Source organism: Poecilia reticulata, linkage group LG2 (genome assembly GCF_000633615.1).
Source record: "Poecilia reticulata strain Guanapo linkage group LG2, Guppy_female_1.0+MT, whole genome shotgun sequence".
NCBI lineage: Eukaryota > Metazoa > Chordata > Actinopteri > Cyprinodontiformes > Poeciliidae > Poecilia > Poecilia reticulata.
This window is the reverse complement of record NC_024332.1, coordinates 30,045,819-30,060,737: the sequence shown is the minus strand read 5'-3', so window position 1 is coordinate 30,060,737 and position 14,919 is coordinate 30,045,819. Positions and strand designations below refer to the sequence as shown.

At 43.6% G+C, this 14,919-nt stretch overlaps 1 protein-coding gene across 4 annotated transcripts in view; it reads left to right on the top strand.

Annotated features, from left to right (window-relative positions):
* lrp2a (low density lipoprotein receptor-related protein 2a) overlaps window positions 1–14,919 on the top strand; it is a 55,512-nt gene that overhangs the window by 31,264 nt on the left and 9,329 nt on the right. For 2 of the 4 annotated variants that reach the window (XM_008399864.2, XM_008399889.2), the window contains exons 36-59: window positions 1,460–1,637; window positions 1,757–1,970; window positions 2,080–2,319; window positions 2,433–2,621; window positions 2,852–3,784; window positions 3,863–4,028; window positions 4,099–4,257; window positions 4,355–4,644; window positions 4,734–4,934; window positions 5,089–5,115; window positions 5,214–5,249; window positions 5,340–5,582; window positions 6,050–6,175; window positions 6,678–6,797; window positions 7,396–7,527; window positions 8,803–9,004; window positions 9,090–9,385; window positions 9,841–10,507; window positions 10,849–11,019; window positions 11,104–11,327; window positions 11,425–11,602; window positions 12,343–12,539; window positions 12,618–12,863; window positions 13,200–13,328. In XM_008399864.2, the coding sequence (XP_008398086.1) occupies window positions 1,460–1,637; window positions 1,757–1,970; window positions 2,080–2,319; window positions 2,433–2,621; window positions 2,852–3,784; window positions 3,863–4,028; window positions 4,099–4,257; window positions 4,355–4,644; window positions 4,734–4,934; window positions 5,089–5,115; window positions 5,214–5,249; window positions 5,340–5,582; window positions 6,050–6,175; window positions 6,678–6,797; window positions 7,396–7,527; window positions 8,803–9,004; window positions 9,090–9,385; window positions 9,841–10,507; window positions 10,849–11,019; window positions 11,104–11,327; window positions 11,425–11,602; window positions 12,343–12,539; window positions 12,618–12,863; window positions 13,200–13,328 (5,564 nt within the window). The remainder of the gene's footprint in view (window positions 1–1,459; window positions 1,638–1,756; window positions 1,971–2,079; window positions 2,320–2,432; window positions 2,622–2,851; window positions 3,785–3,862; window positions 4,029–4,098; window positions 4,258–4,354; window positions 4,645–4,733; window positions 4,935–5,088; window positions 5,116–5,213; window positions 5,250–5,339; window positions 5,583–6,049; window positions 6,176–6,677; window positions 6,798–7,395; window positions 7,528–8,802; window positions 9,005–9,089; window positions 9,386–9,840; window positions 10,508–10,848; window positions 11,020–11,103; window positions 11,328–11,424; window positions 11,603–12,342; window positions 12,540–12,617; window positions 12,864–13,199; window positions 13,329–14,919) is intronic. The other 2 variants (XM_008399880.2, XM_008399871.2) reach the window with 1 other exon arrangement.

Genomic DNA, 14,919 nt, shown 5'->3' with positions numbered 1-14,919 from the left:
TATGTGGATTTTTCTTCAACCACCAGGGGGCTCTTTAGCAGGAAGTGAATCATTGGAAGTCAAAATTGGAAATAAAAGAAGAAAACGCCCATTAAAACGGAATTAGGTTTTAATAGGGAATTGAAATTTGAGAATGTTGTTGATCAGTTAAATAGCATTGAGGGGAAAAAGAAGATTTTTCGTTTTTTTTTTATAATATTGGGATCATTATGAGAACTTGAGGTATAGATATTAGGATCCAATAGATGGCAGTAGTGCAACAATAATGGATGCAAGCTGCTGTTGAAATCTAAAGAAGAAGAAGAAGAAGAAGAAGCAGCAGAAGAAGAAGAAAGCGCCCATTTTCATTTAGCATGTGCTAGTAGCAACACGAAGGATCAGCACTTTTACTGTTACAGTTACCGTTCGGAAACTACCGCAATCAGTTCAGTTAAATCTAAACTTGGCAACTTTTTCTTTTTCAACCGTAATAAATGTGATATTCAATTGAACTGTTATGACTCAAATGTTGGGTGTCCGCCCCCCTCTGCTGCTGTTGCATCTTTGTGAAAAACCTGGAGCGGCAGAGATATCTGAGGCTTATACGTGTATGTTTACTGTTTTAAAAAACAACTTTGGGGTTGTGGTTTATAGTCCGGTGCGGCTCATAGTTCGGAAAATACGGATTATAATCCTTCCTGGATTTTTTCTGTGAAGAATCCAGAGAATGTTATTTGATTGTGCTTTCTGGAAAAAAAATAAATGTTTACATTTAGGCACTCCTGCAATCGTCACACTTTATCTGTTACAAACTGACTCCTGCCTCCCACCAGAGAAGGGAAAAGTTATGTGGCCCTCACAGGAAAAGGTTTGGGGACCCCTGCTCTACACACTAATGATACAGCATGTATAATCTATAATAATGTCATATATGACATTTATTTACTTTAAAATTTATTTTGACACTTAAAAACATAAATACAGAATAAACACCAGTTTCACTAAACTGATTTAATTATATATATTTTGCCTTCCTGAACTTTATAGATCAACACTGGGAGTCTTACTAGCTATTAGCTGCTTTATTAAGTTTTCTGCATGTGTGTACAGCAGCAGGCAGTCAGCTGCTTCATTCACATGATGTTTGTAGCATTCCAACTGTGGTTTTAGAGGAGTATTTACCTTAAGTGTGATGGTGAGAATTTCCACACTGTGACTGCGTTTTACAACTAGAAGTGCTTCCAAGCAGCCAAATTGATCTTTTGTTTTATAACCAAGAGAAAGGGAAAACACGAGTAGTTCTCCACAACTGGCATTCATTATGGTATGGATAAAGGAAGAGAATTTCCAATCATTTTGACGCTATCTGTTGTTGCTCATTAAAAGTATTTGATAGTGCATAAATGATATGATTGCAAATTTTGCGTTTTTAAACATGAAAATAAAAAAATAAACTCAATTTATTTTTAATTTTATCTAGCAAACTTTACTGGACAGACCAGGGAACAGAAAGTGGCATCCCTGCCAAGGTGGCAGCTGCAGACATGGATGGCATGAACCCGGTCACGCTCTACACCAACAACCTTGATCACATTGAGTTCCTCACTGTGGACATCCAAGAGAACAAGCTGTACTGGGCTGTCACAGGCACTGGAAAAGTCAGTTTTTATTCTGTTTCTTCTCTCTAAACTTTTTATAAGACGTGTTGTGTAGTTTCAATTTGATGTAAACACCCATTGAAAACATTTTGCTTGTGTTTTTGATCAAACTGCCTCAGATTGAGCGTGGGGATCCAGATGGAAGCAACCGCATCACCATAGTGACGGGTCTCTCCCACCCTTGGGGTGTGGCCGTCTACCAGAACTACCTGTTCTTCAGCGATCGTGACTTTGAGGTCATTGAACGAGTAGACAAGTCCACTGGTGCCAACAGGGTTGTGATGCGAGACAACCTGTCGGGACTTAGAGTCCTAAAAGTTCATTTTAGAGATAGTGAGTGACAAAACTCCTCACCGTTTATTTCTCAGTTTCTCAGTCTTGTGGCTGATTTCTGTTTTGGAAAGCTTTGACTTGCTAAAACACTTTTTTTTCCTAAACTCAGCATCTGCAGGTACATCTAATGGCTGCTCCGACAATATGGGAGCGTGTGAGCAGCTCTGTCTTCCTCGACCACGAGGTTTTTTTACCTGTGCATGTGCGACAGGTTTTAAGCTAAACGCAGACAACCAGACTTGTGCCCCTTACAAGTCCTACGTCGTCATCTCCACTCTGTCTGCTATAAAAGGCTTCAGTCTTGAAGGCTCGGATCACTCTGAGGCAATGGTCCCCGTGGCTGGAAGAGGTAAGCCACTTTTACCATGTTATAAACATAATGTGTGACCCGTGCAATGTGCTTTGGTTCTTCTTCAATAAAACACCAACTGAATTGCTGAGTTTTGAAATCTCCCCTTACAGGCCGCAACGCTCTCCACATCGACGTGCACATGGCTTCTGGTTTCATTTACTGGTGCGACTTCAGCAGCACCGTGATGATACAAAACGGGGTCAGACGTATAAAGCCGGATGGCTCAGGATTACACAGTGTGGTCACATCTGGAATAGGACGCAACGGGATACGAGGCATTGCTGTGGACTGGGCTGCAGGTAAGCTGCTGTGTTATGATTTTCACCTACACCTGGCACCCTTACTCAGATTTTTTTTGTTTCTGAAAATCAACTACAAATTCTGTTAACCTTAAAGACAGAGCTCCATCAAACTAGGTCACATTTATTTACCTTATTTGTCCAGTTTTCATACAGCACCGTTTCATGAATTATGACTTTAAACCAATATTATCATAATAAATTTGAAACTTTCCCACTTCTTTCCCAAGGTAACCTGTATTTCACCAACGCCTTTTTGACCGAGACGTATGTCGAGGTTCTTCGTTTGAACACGACTTTCCGGAAAGTACTGCTAAAGACGCAGGTGGATATGCCGCGGCACCTTGTTGTGGATCCCAGAAACAGATACCTGTACTGGGCCGATTATGGTCAGCACCCCAAAATTGAGCGTGCGCTCTTGGATGGAACCAACCGCACAATTTTAGTGTCTTCTGGGATAATCACCCCACGAGGCCTTGCTCTGGACTGGCATACTGGATATGTCTACTGGGTGGATGACTCTCTGGATATGATCGCCCGCATCGGCCCTCATGGAGGAGAGACAGAGATCGTTAGGTACGGCAGCCGCTACCCAACTCCTTATGGAATCACAGTGTTTGAGAACAGCATCATTTGGGTGGACAGAAACCTCAAAAAGGTTTTTCAAGCAAGCAAAGAGCCAGGCAGGACAGAGCAACCAGCTGTAATTAGAGATAACATAAACATGCTGAGGGATGTTACTATCTTTGACCAGCGTACACAGCCCACCAGCACGCAGGAACTGAACTACAACCCCTGCATGGAAAACAATGGCGGCTGTGGCCACTTCTGCTTTGCCCTTCCAGGCTCTAGTCAGGGCGCCCAAAACAAAAAGTGCAGTTGTGCTTTTGGTGATCTTGCCACAGATAAAGAGAGCTGTGAGATGTCAAAGGAGGATTACCTCATCTACACCACTGAGAGCACAGTTCGCAGTCTGAGACTCGATCCTGAGGACCATGCTCTGCCATTTCCTGTTGTCAATGTGCCTCGCACGTCCATTGCTCTTGATTTCGACCTTACAGACAACAGGATTTACTTCACTCAGAGCTCAGGTACAGGAGCCAGCAAGATCAGCTATATCAGCCTGTCCTCTCCCACTACAGCTCCCGTTGTAGTAGCTGCAGGTAAGTTCAGTACTCCTACTGTTTGAGGATTATTATGATGAGGTAGGAATTGTAGTAATTGTGCTGTGGTTGTGACAGATCTTGGGGCTCCTGACGGGATAGCCTATGACTGGATAAACAAAAGAATTTACTACAGCGACTACGTCAACCAGAGCATTAGCTCGATGTCTGTGGATGGTGCCCAAAAAACAATAATCGCCCATGTGTCGAGGCCAAGGGCCATCATGTTGGACCCCTGCAGGGGGTAAGCATTACACAGCATTACATATATCAGTCTCTACCTTTGTTTAAGTTGCTTCTTTCTTGTTGTACAGATACATGTACTGGACAGACTGGGGAACTCATGCAAAGATTGAGCGAGCCACCTTGGGAGGAAATTTCAGAACTGATATTGTGAACAGCAGTCTGGTGTGGCCAAATGGTCTGACTTTGGACTATGAAGAGGAGAGACTCTACTGGGCAGATGCAAGCTTGTAAGACCTCATTAAAATCCACTTTTGACATTTTTAATTTGCATGTCTTGTTACTTTCAAAGCTTCTGCCATTGCCATGTTTTTACTCTGCCATCAGACAGAAGATTGAGCGGTCCTCTCTATCTGGAGCCAACCGTGAGGTCATTGTCAGCACAGCCATCTACCCGTTTGCAATGACTATGTTTGGTCAGTTCATCTATTGGACCGACTGGAACACCCGCAGCATCTATCGGGCAAACAAACACGACGGCTCTGACCAGAGGGTTATGATTCAGAACCTCCCATCCCGACCAATGGATATTCAGGTTCTGGCCCGCAGGAAGCAACAGCAGTGCAACAGTCCCTGTCAGCAGTTCAACGGAGGCTGCAGCCACATCTGCACTCCAGGTACAAAGAAGCAATTTAAATTGTGGGAGATAAACCTTTACTTCACCTGGAACCTCCGTGTAAATGTTTGGTGATCTTGCTTTTATCAGGACCTAACGGAGCTGAGTGTCAGTGCCCAGCAGAAGGTCGATGGTACCTGGCTGACAGTAAGTATTGTATTCCTGACAACGGGACTCGCTGCCAGCCAGGCCAGTTCACCTGCATGAACGGCCGGTGTATCCGACCCCAGTGGATATGCGACAATGACAATGACTGTGGAGATGGTAGCGACGAGCTGGAAAGAGTATGTGGTAGGTCCTTTTGAAAAGATCTTGAATTAAAAGTTTTTTTGTTTTTTTTTTGGTCATAACCATCTTATTAGTCTTTTCTGTAATTTTTACTATTTATCATCACTAATACTAACAAATTAGTTATTTTCTTTCCTTTAACAAATTGCTTTCTTAGGAGATAAACCGATCTTCAGCTATGCTGGTGTGTATTCTTGCACTGTGTGAATAATTTACTAATCCCCCATTAATAAGCAGTAACCAATACTAACATAATTTAATGTACTTACCTTTTACATGCAGTCCCACAGCTGCTCTCTTCCTTTATTGCACTGTCAGGTAAAATGAGCTACTGGTGAAAGTGAATCTCTTTTGGATTCTTTTCTCTTTTGAGTTAAGATCTGACCCGTTGTTGATTCTGATCGGCAGCCTTTCACACCTGCGAGCCCACCGTGTTTACTTGCGGCAATGGGCGGTGCGTTCCCTACCACTACCGCTGTGACCATTACGATGACTGTGGGGACAACAGCGATGAAGTTGGCTGTCTGTTCAGACCCTGTGAACCCAGTACAGAGTTTGCCTGCAACAACGGCCGCTGCATTGCAAAGGACTATGTTTGCAACGGCATCAACAACTGCTACGACAATGGGACTTCCGACGAGCAAAACTGCCGTGAGTTTCTTGTTAACAAGATAATGTGATAGGTACAGTTGAAACCATATATTTACTTACATTATTGAAAAAGACTCACAAACTGTTTTTTTCCTCTCCCAGTTTGACTAAACATTTCCTAAACATGTAATGTAGAATGACCAAAATTGTCAGTGGGCGAGAGCTGGACAGGTTGTCAGTCTGTCACAGGGACACAACCACCCAGACACACAGTCATACCCAATGGGCAATTTAAAGAAATCAATTAATTTAGTAGTCATGTATATCACCAAGATTTATCAAATAGAAATCGCTTATTATCTAAGCTGACCTAAAACAGGAAAGGTCTGGTTTGATATGTCAGACAAGATGAAAAAGAAATGGCTATTCTTTGACACCGGCGTGTACTTAAATTTCTAGGTTTTACTGATAAATATTCTGTGTTTATTTTATTGTGCTAACTGTGTTTGAATGTGTGGTGATTCCAGCTGAGAGAACCTGCCAGCCAGAGCAAACAAAGTGTCAGTCCACCAACATTTGCATCCCACGGTCATACCTATGCGATGGAGACAACGACTGTGGGGATATGAGCGACGAAAGCCCAACACACTGTGGTGAGCAACAGCTTTAATGCATGTTTTCTCTTTGAGATGCTCATGAAAGCATAAAAATCATCAAACTTCTTCTCCCATGCTATTGAACTCTAAATGGACACAGTCACTAAGGAAGGACTCAATAACAAATTTATTAAATAATCATTCATACCTCTAAACAAAAAGTTGAAGTATTTTTTGGTTTACTGCTATAAATGAGCAGTAAATCAAAACTGCCCCATGTTCCAGTCATTAGCACTAATGGGAGAATTTTGTTTTGAAATTAGCTACTGCATATTGTTATATATTTTCAAGTATCATCTTTTCCAATTCCATTGTATTTTTTCATGAAATGGCATCAATTATAGTATTTAGATAACAGACTGTTATGTTTTACTAAGTTGAGTCTATTGGCTTTTAAAACAGTTTTTGGTATTTTGCAAGAATTTATTGTGATCAAAAAGCTATCGTAACGTGAAATGATCTCCATCTGACTCGTTTCCTGCCTGCATCTTCTACATAGCTGCAGCCACTTGCTCCCAGAGTGAGTTTCGTTGTTCCAGCGGTCGCTGCATCCCCGCCCACTGGTACTGTGACGGAGGAGCCGACTGCTCTGACGGCTCTGATGAACCCCTCTCCTGCAGTGAGTGCTCCTCAACTCTCTCACACCCAGAACGAGCCTACCAGCTTTGTGCTGAAGCCCCCCACACCCCCCATTACCCCACACCCCAACCTTTTATCAGCTGCTCACTTATTGTGTGAAGGTGTCTGTTAGCCAATCTGTGCAGTGTGAGAGACTCCTGTGAGTGATGTAGCGGAGAGTGTGAGTCAGTGGTGTATTCCTTTGTTGATGATGTGGTCAGCCAGGCCTCCTATTGTGGGCTGCATTCCTCTGTGGTGACGCCCCTCAATGTCCTCAGACAAACAGCACCTCCCCCTCTCTTTATCCACCCAGGGTTACAGAGCCTCACTTTGGCTTTTGTTTAGATTGCTCACCATGCATGGGAATGTGGAGTTGCCATGACTATTTTGAAAGCTTTGCCAGTGTTGTATTGTGTCCTCTTTCAAAAGTTAAAAAGCTACAAGAGAACTAATGGGAAAAAAGTTACAAACAGACAGAATAGACTCATCATAAAGGGGATGGCACCAGGAGTAGATGCAATTTGGGTGGGATTTGGTATGTTTTACTCAAACCTCTGTGTTTCTTGCTGATATCTAATATGTATTGTCTGTCTCTGCAGCCACACTGGTCAGAACCTGCAATACAGATCAGTTTCGCTGTGATGATGGCAGGTGCATTGCTTTATCATGGATCTGTGATGGAGACAATGACTGTGGTGACATGAGCGATGAAGATCAGAGACACAACTGTGGTATGCATTTCTTATTTGTATTAATTTCCTCTATCTTTTATCACTTATAGGAATCAAAACCTGCAGAGGGGAGGCAATAATGCTGCCCCCATCCATTCAGTTGATAAAGCGAAATCATTGCAATTTATTTTTTCTCCCTGATTAATCTTTTCCACTTTGCGATGAATATGTAATATAGTATTACCAAACTGACAGTCAGTTGGTGTTGACTGTTACGACTGAGGGATTTGACTAGGGCTGTTGAAGAAGAATATTCTAATAATCAAGTACTCTATCAATTATTGTTATGATTAATCGAGGACTCTGACCTTTCTTTCTCTCTCTCTCTTTTTTCACTCACTCTCTTTCTGTCCATCAGCAGCGCTCTTCCAATCATTCGCTTTCAAACAGTCACCACACAGTTCTGGGTCGAGAAAGGCTGGCGAACTTAAAGAATTTAACTATGCTAACCGACCTTCGGTTGGTGCTGACTGTCACCAACTGACTGTTATGATTTAGGGATTGCACTCCCTGATATTGCGATTATGATGATAGTCGTCAGCACCAACTGTCGTCAGTGTGTCTAGCTTTATTTTCTGAGCAATGGTATGGTCACATATTTTTCCACATCGCGATGAATATTACAAAAATGTTAATCTTTTCCAGTTTGCATGAATATGTAGTTTTACCAAACTGTCGTCAGTTGGTGCTAACTGGTCACCAACTGACTGTCAGTTGGTGAATGTGGGTAGAAATGTGCCCAGGGTTCTGGTTGCAGTACTTGTTGCCATTATTCAACTATTTGAGTTTTTATTTTTTTACATCTTCATTAATTTTTTCTTTCATGTTCCCCTGTTTTACAATACTATTTGACTTTGCTGCCTCCTGCTGCCCACATGCCATTCCTTTTCATGATTTTGGCACTCTTCAATCATAGTGTTGTTGGGGGAGACACTGGCAGCCAGTCCCAAGCATCTTAGTCTCCAGCAGATCTCCAGTCCAAGGAGCTAGCATTCCTGATTTCTCCTGCCTCACTCGTTACTTTGTGCTTGCCTCCTCTCTCTGGCTTTCTGGCTCAGGATGGATCAAGATTCTTGTATGCTGCTCCAAAAATAAGATGCCTGAAGCTAGGGACTTTAGCAGAGCTTGAGCCTCAGCAGGAGGCTCATTTCAAACAATGCCATCACGGCCGTGCAGTTCGAAATACAGATTGGAATGTTTGGATTTCCAAAATATGTCACCATTGTTGTTCGGGCTCTTGCAAATCCTCACGTCTGATTTTATTGTTTTCCCCAGCCAATCGCACGTGTTCAAGCACTGAGTTTACTTGTGCCAATAACCAGCCACCTCAGCGGAAGTGTATTCCACGTGACTGGGTGTGTGATGGAGATGCAGACTGTGCAGATGCCCTAGATGAACATCAAAACTGCACCCGCAGATCCTGTGGCATCAACGAGTTCACCTGCAGCAATGGTCTCTGCATACGCAGCTCCTACAGGTTGGATTTAAAATCTCAAAACTGTTGACTTTGTACTCTGACAGCGTGAAAGTTGAGGCTAATTGATGTCGTCTTTCAAAATCAGATGTGACCGTCGTAACGACTGTGGAGACAGCAGTGATGAGCAAGGCTGCACTTACCAGCCCTGCCAGTCACACCAGTACACATGCCAGAATGGCCGCTGTGTGTCTAACGACTTTGTCTGCGATGGAGACAATGACTGCGGGGACGAGTCTGATGAGCTGCAGCATATGTGCCATACACCTGAGCCCACCTGTCCCCCCGGAGAATTCAGATGTGAAAATGGACATTGTATTCCCTTTAGGAAAGTGTGTGATAGGAATGACGACTGCTCCGACAACAGCGACGAGAAGGGATGTGGTGAGTGTAAACGGATGCTGGCAATACTTCAGAAATCAGAGCCTAAGTTAATTGCCTGCCATTGTGTTATAATCAAGCTGAATGTAGAAAATCACAAATTAGAGTAGCCACAAGACTACTTTACGCAGTAAGAATATTGTTACTTAAAAAACATTGATTAATGCATTATGAAGTATTTGGGGGAAAAAAAGAAAAGATTCTGGAAAGCTGAAATGGAGAAATTGAAGAAACAGCTTGCGTGTAATTTTGACCAGTATGGAATTAAAAAAAAAATCTACAATTTGAAACTTTGCGCCATACTGTAGCTTTTATCGCTTAACATTGAGGATGCATGTTGTGTGGTCCCTACGCCCTGTAACAATGCTGATGCCGAGTGTGGGTAAACTTTAAGACACTTCAAGAAACTGGAGGCAGTGCAGCAAAACTGACATTATTTGCCTCTTCTCTAACCGCAGGTATCAATGAGTGTACAGACCCATCCATTCACCACTGCGATCACAATTGCACCGATACACCCACCAGCTTCATCTGCACCTGCCGTCCAGGCTACCGCCTCATGTCCGACGGCAAAACATGCGATGACGTCAACGAGTGTGTAGAGACGCCCAGCGTTTGCAGTCAGATCTGCGAAAACACCGTCGGCTCCTACGTGTGCAAGTGCTCTCCGGGATTCCTCAGAGAGCCGGACGGACGCAGCTGCCGTCAGAACAGCAACATCTCTCCCTACCTCATCTTCAGCAACCGCTATTACCTGAGGAACCTGTCGACAGACGGGCAGGCCTATTCTCTTATTCTGCAGGGCCTGACCAGCGTGGTCGCGCTAGACTTTGACCGTGTTGACAAACGCCTCTATTGGATCGACGTGAGTCGCAGAGTGATAGAGAGGATGTCTTTTAACGGCAACAACCGGGAGGTGGTGGTCAATGGAGTTCTGCATGGAGAGGGCCTAGCGGTTGACTGGATAGGAAGGAAACTGTATTGGGTGGACAGCTTCCTGGATTGCCTCAAGGTGTCCGAACTGGACGGTCGCTTTGTCAAGAAACTGGCTGAACATTGCGTGGATGGGAATAACACCTACTGCTTTGAAAACCCCAGGGGTATTGTTCTGCATCCCAAATACGGGTGAGCAATTCATTCATTCATTCATTCATTCATTCATTCATTCATTCATTCATTCATTCATTCATTCAGTTGTGTTCTTTAAACAGTAACATTTGATTTTTATTATATTAAGCTGTAATATTTATTGCAGGCAGTATTTGGAATCGTAGTATTTGGACAAAATAGAAGATAAAACCTCATACAAAGCACAAATACACATAGTTTTTTTTTTACATTGCTAGAAGTGTTCAAAAATAGTTAACTCATGTTTGATGCCATGATATTTTAGTCATACACATATTGATGGAGACTGGGTTTTCATCTATGTGGTCTAAGTTCTACTTTCTTCTGATTCCTGTCAGATATGTCTACTGGACAGACTGGGGAGACAAAGCCTTCATCGGTCGTGTTGGGATGGATGGAACCAACAAAGCAGCAATCATCACCACCAAGATAGAGTGGCCCAACGGCATCACAATCGACTACACCAACGACAAACTCTACTGGTCAGATGCGCATCTCAACTACATTGAGTAAGTTCGTCAGGAAGTTGGTGAATTTTTTCCCCCGCAGCAGACGGACTCTAGTAGATGTTTAAATTTCTACTTATTTTCCAGATACTCCGACTTGGACGGTCAGCACAGACACACGGTGTATGACGGAAACTTGCCGCACCCTTTTGCCCTGACCGTGTTTGAGGACACTGTGTACTGGACCGACTGGAACACACGCACAGTGGAGAAAGGCAACAAGTACGATGGTTCTGGCCGGGAAGCCCTGGTTAACACCACACACAGGCCGTTCGACATTCACGTATGCCATCCTTACCGCCAGCCGATTGGTGAGTCTGCACAAGCATCGCGCTCATCACTTCCTGGGCTTTATTTACTAAGCTGTGGTCAACTGACCTTGTTTGTCCGTGGCTCCTGCTTTGACAGTAAACAATCCCTGTGCTGCGAACAATGGGGACTGCTCTCACCTGTGCCTAATCCGTCACGGGGGGCGAGAACACACCTGTGACTGCCCCGACCATTTCCTGGCTGTTCAAATAGGAGGTGTGACCCGATGCCTGCCCATGTGCACCAGCACCCAGTACAGATGTGCAAACAATGAACGGTTTGTCACCATTTCTTTAACGCGCAGCAGTTCTTTATGAGCGTTGTGGCACTTTAAATACCAGAGGTCCTCTACCAAACTGAATGGGAAACTAGCAAACGGAAGCTTTTGTTTTAGATGTTTCTGACACCAAAACCTCCTCTTTCCTCCCTACTAACCTAATATTATTGTAAATAAAATTCCCCTGCAAACAAGAAACAGTTTAATTATTAAAGATCTACCAGTGAGAACTTATTATTTTTTTTATTTTGTAGACATTGACCTCAATACAGATTTGATCTGGTTCTGATATCTCTTTGAGAACAGTGACCTGGTAAAATATAAAAAAGTATTTTTTTCTACTCATCACGCTGTGATTAGTAAAACACTTTCATTTGGAGCAGAGGTGATGTAGCACTGTGTAAGAGAAATTGTTTGAAAATAAAAGTTCTTATAGTAAAGGATGACTAAAAGCCAGTCAGACTTATTCTACCATATACTGTTAAGCTGAATTGACACAGGATAACTCTTCCACCACCAACGAGGACGTACTTAATTTTACAACAAGATAACACAATACGACATATTTTCCCTACAGGAAAGGGAACTATTACCGATAATAGCTTCACAGAGCTTGGACTAACCTTTCAGATCTGTTCATATTGCCGTGTAATTGTGTACGTTTCAGATAATAAAAGCAGAGCTTGTGTTATTCAATACGTTCTGGTTCACACTGGTTTGTCCTGCCTCTGTGTCAACAGCTGCATCCCTATCTGGTGGAAATGCGACGGTCAGCGGGACTGCAGGGACGGCTCAGATGAGCCCTCTACCTGCCCTGTTCGCCACTGCAGCCTCGGCCAGTTTCAGTGCAACGACGGAAACTGCACCAGTTCACACTTTCTGTGCAACAGCCACCGGGACTGTCCTGATGGCTCGGATGAAGACGCCGTGCTGTGTGGTAGGTGGTTTAGCTGCTGGATGAACCTGTTTATATTCCTGACTCTGACTGGTTGTTGCTTGACTTTGATCCTCCCAGCTACACACCAGTGCGAAAGCCATCAGTGGCAGTGTACGAACAAGCGTTGCATAAGCGAGTCCTGGCAGTGCGACGGCGAGGACGACTGTGGCGATCAGTCCGACGAGGACCCTGTCCACTGCGCCACCAGGACGTGTCGCCCCGGACAGTTCAAGTGCCGCAACGGACGCTGCATCCCGCAGAGCTGGAAATGCGACGTTGATGATGACTGCGGCGACAATTCAGATGAGCCTCTGGAGGAGTGCAGTAAGTAGCTTACAAGAATTTACCCCATTGCTTTGTCCTTCTCTGTTTCACGTTAGAGTTTTATTAGGATTTTATTAGGAAAGTGGTGCATTGTGATGGGGAAGGAAGTGGTTTTCAAAATATTAGCAAGCGCAATTTTTTTTTCTGTCCTGTATCTGTCTTGTGGCGACACAAGCGTACGCCTAACTTTTCATATTTCTATTTGTAAAGCAGCTTGAAAACCACATATTCTCTTTCGCTGTCACAATCAATGTACCTTTGTTATGTATTTAACTCAAAACTCTTAGGCCTTTATCTTAACTGTCTCTTGTTGGGTTTTTTTTTTCTTTTTTTAAGTGGGTCCAGCATATCGATGTGACAACCACACAGAGTTTGCCTGCAAAACCAACTATCGCTGTGTCCCACTCTGGTCCATCTGCAACGGCCACAACGACTGCAGAGACAACAGCGACGAGCAGAGCTGCGGTGAGTCTCTTTAACAACCCCACACCCCTTCCACAACGAGAGCTCTTCTTGAGTTTTGTATTTGTTGTTGTTTTATGAATCTCAAGATTACTCTAGAGAATTCTTTAGGAGTGAATAAAGGCAATTAGCCAAGCCGTCAGCCTCCTGTGTAACTGGTGCAGGGAGGTGCTGATGGAAATCGTCTCATCACTCTTCCTCCCCCTTAATTTACCTCTCCCTGGAAGCGCCGCAGATTTATGAGCTGTCCATTGGTGTGAGACAACATATATGTGAATGTGTGCTCTGTCCTTGCGTGGGGGCAGGGTTCATATATGTCTCTTTGTACTTGCTGCGATCCAAATACGGCCCTCCCATCTCTTATCAGAGACCCTCACTCCATTAGTGCCATGCCTGCACAGGAGGGGAGATCTGCGCTAATCTTCCAGTAAGAATGCAGAGGATGGGCCAGGTGGAGGTCTAGGAGGGCAGGACTCGTGAACGCCGCGCTATCTTTGACCCCCCACCCCTCCACCCCCGCCTCCCGCCTCCACCCTCCGGCACTGTGTGGTAGAGACAGCTCAGACCAGCTCTGTTTCACTCCTCTGCCTTCTGTGGTTCTCATCTCCGGCAGTCTTATCCTCCTCAGACGTACGCTGTACTGGCATGAATAGAGCTCACACATCTGTCTGTGGCATTCTGCCCTCCTCCCTTTTAGACCTTTGCGTTTTAATTAAAAAATAAGATGTCTTTCATTTACAGCTGACACTTCTGCTGAGAGTACAAGCCTGGACGTTATTCTAACGTGCAACTTCCAGTTCATCGCTGAAATCTCCTGTTGGCTCTGAATTATTTATGAATATGAATGGCATTTTAAGTTTAGAAGTGTCTACTTGTCAGTGCTTTCTTAGTGTAGTAAACCACTAGTTTTCCTACAGTAAATTTAGTTACATTTTCAAATGTGTGTGATTGTTTTTCATTTCCACTGGCTTTTTTTGGAGGAGTTTGGTTTTAGTATTTTTTGTTCAAAAGCACATGTACCATTTATGCATTTTTTTTGGTGTGGTTCTGCCTCAGAAGTACAGGTGCTGCTATGCTTTGACAAAGCTACAAAGTTCATGATATGTGGCAGAAAACAGCCTCGTTTGAAGGAATTCAAAACATTAAAAAAAAACTGGTAAAACGTTGTAGCAGCCTTCTTTCAGCCAGCTGAGTGACAACGTACAGTCACAGAACAAATTCTCTCTAGCACTTTGCATCTACATAAGACAGACTGAGAGGACAGGGCAATTTTAGCGGTTTTGAATACGGTACGTTTTTAAAACCCAGACTCACCTTGATATCAGCCGCTGGTCCAACTTTACGGTCAAGAGATGGGAATGTAGAGTGTGGACTTGCTGGGAGCAAAATGGTTTGAGATCCAGAGTTGTTTCTCTGGTAAATTGTGTTTCATGTTGACAGCTGAGTTTCATCTTGTACGGTAAGTTTAGGAACCTTTTGTTATGCCTGAGGGAGTCAAAGGTCAGCTAAGACGCTTACAACAACAACATTCCTCAGAAAATGTGAAGTTCTTGGACTGAAAAATCAAATCTTAAAATCTTAAAAAAAAAAAAAA